This window comes from Excalfactoria chinensis, chromosome 31 (assembly GCF_039878825.1).
Source record: "Excalfactoria chinensis isolate bCotChi1 chromosome 31, bCotChi1.hap2, whole genome shotgun sequence".
In the NCBI taxonomy this organism is placed as follows: Eukaryota; Metazoa; Chordata; class Aves; order Galliformes; family Phasianidae; genus Excalfactoria; species Excalfactoria chinensis.
Window position 1 is genome coordinate 413,841 of NC_092855.1, and position 11,037 is coordinate 424,877.

The 11,037-nt window shown below is 52.2% G+C and overlaps 2 protein-coding genes across 2 annotated transcripts; both read left to right on the top strand.

Moving 5' to 3' along the window:
- The first annotated feature begins 980 nt into the window (after positions 1–980).
- Positions 981–7,033, top strand: TCHH (trichohyalin). The gene is made up of 2 exons (XM_072358337.1): positions 981–1,118; positions 1,541–7,033. The coding sequence occupies exons 1-2, from the start codon at positions 981–983 to the stop codon at positions 7,031–7,033; spliced, it is 5,631 nt and encodes a 1,876-aa protein (XP_072214438.1).
- Positions 7,034–8,902: 1,869 nt separating this feature from the next.
- S100A11 (S100 calcium binding protein A11) lies at positions 8,903–10,621 on the top strand. Its single transcript, XM_072358537.1, has 3 exons — positions 8,903–9,042; positions 9,960–10,109; positions 10,351–10,621. Exons 1-3 carry the CDS (start codon positions 9,040–9,042, stop codon positions 10,498–10,500), a joined length of 303 nt encoding a protein of 100 aa, XP_072214638.1. The 5' UTR covers positions 8,903–9,039; the 3' UTR covers positions 10,501–10,621.
- The last annotated feature ends 416 nt before the right edge of the window (positions 10,622–11,037 follow it).

Sequence of the window (11,037 nt, forward strand, 5' to 3'; positions counted from 1 at the left end):
TGTTGCGTGGAAAGGCAGTTTTCCTACAAACAAAAAGGAGAGATTGAAGCCAGGTCTGGCGCCTCGTTTTGGTCTGCACTTGTCTCCCGCCCAGGGTGAACAGATTGAAGAAGCGTTGGGTTTTTCATAGAAATAGTAAGGTTTTGCATGCAGAAGTGCCTGCGTGTGTTCATGCATGTGTGCACACTGCAAACAGGCAGGGAGAAGCTTCCCCAGCTGCAAGCCGAGATCCTGGCACCGATGCAGGGATCCTGCAAGGAGCAAGGAGGTGGCATTTGAGGTTTCCAGACACAAAGCTCAAAGCAGGAGCACTGCTTTCTGCCCGGGAGATTGCCATTAAATTCTATAAATATTTCTGATCTGGGTGATCTAACCATTCTCTTTGGCCAAAATCTGTTGGACAACGAGCTGGTGCTGTAACATGAGATTCGTTGATTGATTTGCATTGCTGTCGGTCACAGGGCTTGTTTAACACTCTGTGAATGCTCTATCCACCTCTGCCCCAGCTGGGTCCTCTCTCAGGATGTCTTAGACATCCTCTGACCTCTCCAGAGGAGCTGGTGCATCCCAGTGCCGAGCAGAAAGAGCTGCGTTGGTTCTGGAAACTGAAGGAGCTGGTAGAGCCCACAGGGACCGGTTCTTGGGGTATCTCTTGAGTCACCATCCCCAACCCCCTCCCTACAACCCAAAAATGCAGGCATCCTGCCATCCCATACCAAACGTCATTTCAATACGTCAGCAGACAAGTTAGGGGACACTCCCCATCCCACCAAAACCCCTAAGCATTTGGATATCTTCCCAGTGCCCTGGTAAAGCACAGCTTGCCATGGTAGAGGAGTGGACACACAGCTCAGGGCACCCAGACTCTCATTTATGTGCATGGCTTGACCCCAGCAATCTTCCCTCTCTTCCATGCTCAGCCAAACAATCATCCTTACGTCTGCTACTTTTCTTGCAGGCTTGCTTGAATCTGCAGAAAGATGTCTCACTTCTTAGACAGTGTTTCCACCATCATTACTGTCTTTTACCAACATGCAAAGGAAGATGGAGACCAATCCAAACTCAACCGAAGGAAGATGAAGGAGTTCATCCAGAAGGAATTTGCAGATGCCATAGCGGTGAGTGCTGGCAGTGATAGGCAGAGATGGAGGACAAAATTGAAGTTTAGGGACCAGAAAACTTTTTGAAGAGGGGATGAATCTTGTGAGCAGAGGGAAAAAAAGCTCTTCCAATAGACTTTTTTGTGAACAAATGGGAAAAAAAAACTGGAGAACGAACCATAAAATGGTTTACTTTCAAAGATAGCAAAGAAATAGATCTGGTGGAGGGATATGGCATCTCCAAATGGTTAGCTGTAGCCAGGGAACCACCAGGAAAATGGACAACACAGCCATGGAGGAGATGCTGAGCTACAAAAGTGAACCTAAGAGAGATGCAAGTAGAAGAGATTGTCATGATCACTGGGTTTCAATTTCCTGACAAGGAGAAGCAAGGCTAAAATCCATTGTTTTTTGTTTCTCTCTGTGTGTTTTTCCTACAGAACCCACACGACCCTCAGACAATTGACAAGATCCTGCAGTTTCTGGAGTGGGATGGGGATGGGGAAATTGATTTTAATGAGTTCCTGCTTTTGGTATTCAGAGTGGCTAAGGCCTGCTACTGGTACCTGCAGAGGGGACAATGCCTTCTGCAAAGAACAAAGCTGATAACCAGCAGCAAGACAATCCGAGAGCCTGAAATTAAGAACAGAGGAAGCCGTCAGCAGCTCCAGGAAGAGGAACCACAAACTCATGAGAGCAATCGATATCCCCCCTACATACCTGAGCCACAACAAGACACCAGGGTCCAGGATCTTGAGACACAAGAGGAAACACGAAGTCATCGCCAGCAGCGTAACATAGAAAGAAGAGCTGATGCAAGACAAAGCAGCAGGCCAAGGGAAACGATCCTTCAGGAATATGAAGAACAAAGCCAAGAGCCATGCAACCAAGGAAGCAGCAGAAGACGTCAGCCACCTGAGCTGGACAGACTGGGAGATTTACAATACCACAAGCGCGGCAGCTTGAAGGCAGCACAGAGAGATGAGAGACAAAATCAAGAGAAGCCTCAACGAGAGCAACTGGCAGACGTGAGGAGCTGCAGCCATTCCTGTGAACCACAGCTGCTGCCAGACCGGCGGAGTGGCCGTCAGCCACGTGAGCCAACATTACCAGCTTATGATCAAAGAAACCATCGACCACAAGATCAAGAGGCAGTGGCACAAGCAAGAGGCAACCGTCGGCCAAATGAGCCAGAAGAAGAAGATAGAGGAAGGCGCAATCAACCACGAAAGCCTGAATTACTCAAAGATGAGAGAAGCCGCAACCACCTACGTGAGTTGGAACAAAAAGAACTTGAAAGAAGCAGCCGCCAGCCGTGCAAGCCTGAATGCCTGGATTCTGAAAGGCTGCATCAGTCATACCTCCAAGAACCGCTAGTAATAGACCACAGATACAATAACACAAGGGAGATGGAACATTACTATGAACAGGGGAAAACACAGAAGGACAGGAGACCACGTGAATCCATGACATATGAAAGAACGGAAGAGGACATTGTGGCTGAAGCTGAAGCTGATGTGGAGATCCGCCGTGTAACCCGAAAAAGGGAGAGGGAAGACGTCAGAAGACCACGTGAGTCTGTGAGGTTTGAGAGGACACAGGAGGACATTGTGGCTGAAGCTGATGCTGATGTAGAGATCCGCCATGTCACCCAGGAATGCAAGAGAGAAGAGGCGGCCAGGAGACCAGGTGAATCTGTGAGGTATGAGAGGACACGGGAGGATATTGTGGCTGAAGCTGAAGCTGATGTGGAGATCCGCCGTGAAACCCAAAAAAGGGAGAGAAGATTGGAGACCAAGGGACCACAAGAAGCACCCAGGTACCAGAGGACACGAGAAGACATTGTGGCTGAAGCTGAAGCTGATGTGGAGATCCGCCATGTATCCTGGGAGCGTGAGAGAGCAGAGGAGGCCAGGAGACCAGGTGAATCTGTGAGACGTGAGAGGACACGGGAGGACATTGTGGCTGAAGTAGAAGGAGATGTAGAGATCCGCCGTACATCCTGGGAGCGCGTGAGAGAAGAGGAGGCCAGGAGACCAAGTGAATCAGTGAGACGTCAGAGAACATGGGAGGACATTGTGGTTGAAGCTGATGCTGATGTGGAGATCCGCCGTGTGACCCAGGAATGCAAGAGACAAGACCAGGCCAAGAGACCTGGTGAAACTGCTAGGTATGAGAGGACACGGGAGGACATTGTGGCTGAAGCTGAAGCTGATGTAGAGATCCGCCGTGTAACCAGAAGAAGGGAGAGAGGGGATGCCAGGAGACCAGGTGAATCTGTGAGGTATGAGAGGACACGGGAGGATATTGTGGCTGAAGCTGAAGCTGATGTAGAGATCCGCCGTGTATCCTGGGAATGTGAGAGAGCAGAGGAGGCCAGGAGACCAGGTGAATCTGTGAGACGTGAGAGGACACAGGAGGACATTGTGACTGAAGCTGAAGCTGATGTAGAGATCCGCCGTGTATCCCGAGGACGCAAGAGAGAAGAAGAGGCCAGGAGACCAGGTGAATCAGTGAGACGTGAGAGGACATGGGAGGACATCGTGGCTGAAGCTGAAGTTGATGTGGACATCCACCGTGAGACTGAAAGAATGGAGAGAGGATTGGATGCCAGGAGACCATGCGAGTCTGTGAAGTACGTTAAGACACGAGAGGATATTGTGGCTGACGCTGAAACTGATGTAGAGATCCGCCGTGTATCAGGGGAACGTGAGAGAGGTGAGGCAGCCAGGAGACCAGGTGAATCAGTGAGGCGTGGGAGGACACGGGAGGACATTGTGGCTGAAGTAGAAGGAAACGTGGAGATCCGCCGTGTAACCCGAAGAAGGGAGAGAGAGGACGCCAGGAGACCAGGTGAATCCGTGAGGTATGAGAGGACACGGGAGGACATTGTGGCTGAAGCTGAAGCTGATGTAGAGATCCATCGCGTGACCCAAGAAGGGCAAAGAGAGGATGCCAGGAGACCACGTGAGTCTGTGAGGTACGTGAAGACACAGGAGGACATTGTAGCTGAATCTGAAGCTGATGTAGAGATCCGCCGTGTATCCCAGGGACGCGAGAGAGCAGAGGCAGCCAGGAGACCAGGTGAATCTGTGAGGTATGAGAGAACACGTGAGGACATTGTAGCTGAAGCTGAACTTGATGTGGAGGTCCGCCGTGAGACCCAAAAAAGGGAGAGAGTATTGGAGGCCAGGAGACCACAAGAATCAGTCAGGTACCAGAAGACACGAGAGGACATTGTGGCTGAAGCTGAAGCTGATGTGGAGATCCGCCGTGTATCCCGGGGACGCGAGAGAGAAGAGGATGCCAGGAGACCCCGTGGATCAGTGAGACGTGAGAGGACACGGGAGGACATTGTGGCTGAAGCTGAAGCTGATGTGGAGATCCGCCGTGTGACACAGGAACTCAAGAGAGAAGAGGCAGCCAGGAGACCAGGTGAATCTACTAGGTATGAGAGGACACAGGAGGACATTGTGGCTGAAGCTGAAGTTGATGTGGACATCCACCGTGTGACCCAAAGAAGGGAGACAGGATTGGAGGCCAGGAGACCACAAGGATCAGCCAGGTACCAGAGGATACGAGAGGACATTGTGGCAGAAGCTGAAGCTGATGTAGAGATCCATCGTGAGACCCAAGAATTGCAGAGAGAAGACGCCAGGAGACCACGTGAGTCTGTGAGATACGTGAAGACACGGGAGGACATTGTGGCTGAAGCTGAAGCTGATGTAGAGATCCGCCGTGTATCCCGGGGACGCGATAGAGCAGAGGCGGCCAGGAGACCAGGTGAATCAGTGAGGCGTGGGAGAACACAGGAGGACATTGTGGCTGAAATAGAAGGAGATGTGGAGATCCGCCGTGTGACACAGGAACGCAAGAGAGAAGAGCAGACCAGGAGACCAGGTGAATCTGCCAGGTATGAGAGTACACAGGAGGACATTGTGGCTGATGTCGAGGCTGATGTGGAGATCCGCCGTGTAACCCAAAAAAGGGAGAGAGAGGATACCAGGAGACCACATGAGTCTGTGAGGTACCTGAGGACACGGGAGGACATTGTGGCTGAAGCTGAAGCTGATGTAGAGATCCGCCGTGTATCCCGGGGACGCGAGAGAGAAGAGGATGCCAGGAGACCAGGTGAATCAGTGAGGCGTGGGAGGACACGGGAGGACATTGTGGCTGAAGCTGAAGCTGATATAGAGATCCGCCGTGAGACCCAAAAAAGGGAGACAAGATTGGAGGCCAGGAGACCACAAGAATCAGCCAGGTACCAGAAGACACGGGAGGACACTGTGGCTGAAGCTGAAGCTGATGTGGAGATCCTCCGTGTAACACGAAGAAGGGAGAGAGAGAATGCCAGGAGACCAGGTGAATCTACTAGGTATGAGAGGACACGGGAGGATATTGTGGCTGAAGCTGAAGCTGATGTAGAGATCCGCCGTGTGACACAGGAACTCAAGAGAGAAGAGGCAGCCAGGAGACCAGGTGAATCTACTAGGTATGAGAGGACACAGGAGGACATTGTGGCTGAAGCTGAAGCTGATATAGAGATCCATCGTGAGACCCAAAAAAGAGAGAGAAGATTGGAGACCAGGAGACCACAAGAATCAGCCAGGTACCAGAAGACACGAGAGGACATTGTGGCTGAAGCTGAAGCTGATGTGGAGATCCGCCGTGTATCATGGGAACGGGAGAGAAGAGAGGATGCCAGGAGACCAGGTGGAACTGCTAGGTATGAGAGGACACGGGAGGACATTGTGGCTGAAGCTGAAGTTGATGTGGAGATCAGCCGTGAGACCCAAAAAAGAGAGAGAAGATTGGAGACCAGGAGACCACAAGAATCAGCCAGGTACCAGAAGACACGAGAGGACATTGTGGCTGAAGCTGAAACTGATGTAGAGATCCGCCGTGTATCATGGGAACGGGAGAGAAGAGAGGATGCCAGGAGACCAGGTGGAACTGCTAGGTATGAGAGGACACGGGAGGACTTTGTGGCTGAAGCTGAAGTTGATGTGGAGATCAGCCGTGAGACCCAAAAAAGAGAGAGAAGATTGGAGACCAGGAGACCACAAGAATCAGCCAGGTACCAGAAGACACGAGAGGACATTGTGGCTGAAGCTGAAGCTGATGTAGAGATCCGCCGTGTATCATGGGAACGGGAGAGAAGAGAGAATGCCAGGAGACCAGGTGAATCTACTAGGTATGAGAGGACACGGGAGGATGTTGTGGCTGAAGCTGAAGCTGATGTGGAGATCAGCCATGAGACCCAAAAAAGGGATAGAGGATTGGAGGCCAGGAGACCTGTCCCTGAGCCCTGTGATCCTCAGACCATTGCGTATTTGATCCATGTTATCCAGAACCTGAATGATCCCAAAGCTACCACGTATGAGATCATCTGCCAGCAGTCTAATGACTCAGAGCAGCCTGTCTATGTAAGGAAATGCTACGTGTCACCACAGCCACCAGCTGGGTCATGCAAAGAAAGCAGTGTCCTGGAGCCCGAACTGCAGCATCTGCCACCTTCCAGGTCCCAGGAAGATACAAGGGAGCTCAAGGAGCCTAGGAAGGGTGAGACTCAGGAAAGGTCTGCAACAGGGGTGAAGGAAGGGGCTCAGCAGACTTCTACCCCTGAGTTGGATGGTGATGCCAGCCAGGCTGAGCCCAGAGAAGATGTGGAAGAGAAGAATCATCAGTCAAAGGGTGATGGACCAAAAGCCACTGGAGAGGAAGCCTCACAGGAAGCTGAATCCCGTGGAAACAAAAACAGGGAGGCCAAGATCCGTCCACCTCCACCCCAGGCTCCAGAGCTGCAGGAAGAAAATAGCAAAAGGAGCTCCCAGCAAGAGAATAGCACTCAGCCTCAACGTGAGGAGGAACGCAGCCCTATGGCCTCACAAGCACCATGCCTTCCTACAAGGGATGAAGCCAAGGCACCCTGAGGGGTTATCCCATCTGTAGCTCCTCTGAGCATCTCCTTGCCCTACACTTAGATGCGACCACATGGTGGCACATTAGAGCTCAACACAAAGGGGTAAAGGGGTGCTCTGCGAGGTGGTGAGATGCTTTGGGGTTTCTCCTCCTTACAAACCCCCAGCAAGGCAGACAGGTAGAGTTATACCAGGATCAGCAGCTCCTGCCTGCCCTCCTTATATCTATGCTTTCCCCCTCCCCTCCCCACTGCAGTATTTAGTCACTTTTCTGCTCTAATTGGATTCCTTGGGTCTCAGCCCTTTCTGTTCCTGTAGTCTCTTCTGCCCTGTGGCACCACAGCTCTGCAGCTCAGTGCTCTTTCTCTCTCCCCCACCCCTCCCACAGTGGTTGGCTCTGTTGCTTGTCAGCTTCTGCTGTGCACTGCACAAACAGAAATCCCATTCACTTATTGTAGTCACGGAGCCTGAAATGCCTCAAGGCTGGGAAAACACCTCTGTAGGCTCCAAGTTTTTGGTCACACCTTTCTGCTCTCCCAGCAGCTGAGCAGAATCCCAGCCCCAGCATCAGGGAGGCTTTGAAGTGGTAGAGCTCTGTGTGGGTACCGCAGGGAAATGGTGGTGGAAGGTGCATTGGGGTTTCTTCTTCACACTGATGTATTGCATGAAAAAAATCACAATAAATAGCTGATGACTGCACTGCCTGCTGCTGTTCTCATCTGTCATTTATACAGGGGCTCAGCCTGGTGGGAGGGTGTCTCGGTTCAGAGCTCTCCTTGTTTCAGGCACTGAATCTAGGCAGGGGCTGCTAAAATCACACCAAATCCTCCTACTATGCGCTCATGATTTTGGAGGGGTCCTACACACTCACATCAGGACACACAGTCAGGAACCCTCCTAAGACTTCCTCTCACCAGCCCCTGCCCCATCCAGCTCCCCACCGCCCTCCTTTACACACATGACCTCTGTGTGTCCCAGTGACAAACATACAGCGGCACAGATGGGCTGTCTGCACACACTGCCAACGCCTCCATAGCAAACACAGCAGCAGCAGCATGAACAGAAACCTCCCACGACCCCGTATTGCAGACAGCGCCTGGTCAGACACAGCCCTGCTGGGATTTCCTCTTGCAAAGGGGAGAAACAGCACTCAGCCCCCAACCAAGCTTTTATTTCCACGTTGAGGACGCAGAGGGAACTGCAAAAAGCACAGGGGGAAGTGCAAAGCCTGCAGAGCAGAGGCCTTCCTGTTCAGGTCTGTTTTGTTTGCTATGAGAACTGATTCCAATTTGGAAGAGGTTAGAGATGGGGAGGGGGAAAAGGAAAGGAAAAAGCAATTCTATTTTCATTTCCAACCTGTGGGGCAATAAATGAGGGAAATCAGGTGGGGAAGGGCTCCACCCCACCCATTTCCTGCCTGCTTTTCCCCTGCTCTGAATCACAGTTTCCAGCAGGAATTCCCAAGCAGGCGTGGGTGCACCCAACATGCCCAAGCAGCTCTGGGTGCTCCCCCTGTACCCACTTGACCCCCACCCTGGCTCTAAGCAGCCCCATTGCACCCCGGGGGGGGGGACACATAACAGAGCACTCTGGGCAGTGAGAAGGGGGAAGCTGCCTTCAAGGGTGCCCAAATCAAAAGCAAAGCCTAAGGATGCTGCAAGGATTAGCAAGGCAGCATTGGGAGCTCAGCTCTAAGACTGGGGAAGAAGACACGAAGAGAGGTATAATGGTGTGAAAAGAGGCAAAAGCGGGGGGGGGGGAGGAAAGAAATAGAGAAAACAAAATGGAAGTGTGATAACTGCATAAACTACAACGCAGAAGAGAAGGGAGGGGCCCGGGGCCGAGGTAGGAACCGCAGGCACGTCCCGATCCGCCGTTACAGCCGCCTATTGCCCAACGTGGCCCCGGGGGGCTGAACCAGGGCTGGGCGCTGCTGGGCGAGGCTCACACCGCCCGCAACTGCTGCATAGAGCTGAGCACCGCACCGCGAGCACCGCAACGAGCCCCGAACCCCAGCCATGGTGAGTGAGCATAAGGAGGGGGGGGGGGGGGGGTTGGAAGCAGAACCGAAGCGAGATGCGTCGTGGCACTGCGAAGAGTGCCAAAAGCTGAGCTGAAGGTCTCAGGGAGGGGTATGAGCACAGGGAGGAGGAGAGAAGGGGGTCCCCGTGGTTGTGGGTTGCAGCAAGCTTTCTCTTTGCTCCATCTGTTCGCCTTCCTAGACCCTGTGCTGGGGGCTGCAGCTCTGGTCCAGGGTGGGGGATATAGAGGAACCAAGAGCTAAGGCAGAGGAAGTAGGGTAGTACAGGGCCACTAAATAGGAGTGAATGGGGCCTTGGGCAGTGCAGGATGTGGCAGGAAAGCCCCAGGATGCTGAAGTTGGGGAGGAAAGGTCCCACATCCCCCTTTCTTGCTATCACTTTGTGCCTTAACCCTCATCCGGCTCCCCAAGTTCTGGCTGCAGTTGGGTGCCAGCCCCGCTCACATTTTTCTCCAGTGACTCAGAGTTTCTGCTATGATCAGACAGTGCAGGGAAGGGGTTGGGGGATGGGGAGAAGGGGAAGATAGACATACAGGCACAGCCAAGTAGTGCTGGAGAGCACAGAGGAAGGCAGCAAGACTCCAGCAAGAGGCATTTGCTCTCACCCCTATGTCAACTGATGGTTCCCCAGGGATGTTTCCATGCTCCCTAAGTTCCCAGGAGCCGCTGCGGCCCTGGAACAGCCACAACCACTCCCTGCACTGCACCACTCCCATCCCTCCTCACCACAGGGCTGTGCTAAGCAAGAAAGAAATGAATAGCAAAGAAAAATGCAGCTGGGCAGGTTGGACATAGGAAGCAATAGAGGGCAGGAGCCTTCCTCTAGGAGACATACGACCCCTTCTGCAATAGCAGAGCAAGCTGTAGGCACAGCCTGAGCTCCTTTCTGCTCTGCAGTCCAAGTTTTCCCCCACCGAGACCGAGCGCTGCATCGAGTCGCTGCTGGCCGTTTTCCAGAGGTACGCAGGGCGTGAAGGAGACAACCTCAAGCTTTCCAAGAAGGAATTCCTGGCTTTCATGAACACCGAGCTGGCTTCCTTCACAAAGGTGAGTGTAAGCCAAGCCAAGACACTCCCAGGGCAGTGAACACCTTCGTCTGTACCACAGAACACAGGGAAAAGCCCTGATATCCATGAGCAGAACACAATCTGACCCAGCACTGCCCCAAATAGATGCTGCTCCTTTTGCCAAAGCTGTACTGGGGCTGAATTCAACAGCTACAGGTTCATACCTGGGGGTGGCCTTTCCCTCTAGATAAGCATCAATCCCATCCTTTGGTCTCTTGCAGAATCAGAAGGACCCTGCTGTTGTGGACAGGATGATGAAGAGGCTTGATCTCAACAGCGATGGGCAGCTGGACTTCCAGGAGTTCCTGAATCTCATAGGAGGCATTGCAGTGGCCTGCCATGATGCATTGCTTGTTCAACCTCGCCCCTAATCCCAGCAGCCTCATCTCACCCCCACTGTGAACATTCCTCAACCGTAACCCTAGCAAATATGGAAACAATGCTACAACATCCTCAACTCCTTGTTTTTATGAATAAAGATTTAAAATCCTATCATAAAGCCTTGCTTTATTTCAGAGAACGTAACAAGCAACTAGTCCAGCCCCAAAGGGAGCAGGAGCTCTATGGCTCTGTTTGCTGATGTAAGAGCACATGTTCCTCACTCATCACTACTCTAAAGTGTAATAAGGAGGATCCTCCAGTCTGCTGCACACCACAAGGAAAGGCACAGCAACACCAAATGGTACAACTGCACAAGGTAATGATAGCTGGAGCATAGGCAATAGCAGTTAGTTCTTAGTGTTCAACAGAAGCAACAGCATGATTCTTTCAGTACCACAGCCTCTATTTTCTGGAAATAAGAGAATTTTCTCTATCTGGCAGCCTAACAACACAAAGAGATGGGGTGGGGGATGTGGAAAGAGGAAGTATAATGTAGTATCTAAGAGCTAAGCTACAGAACAGGAAGA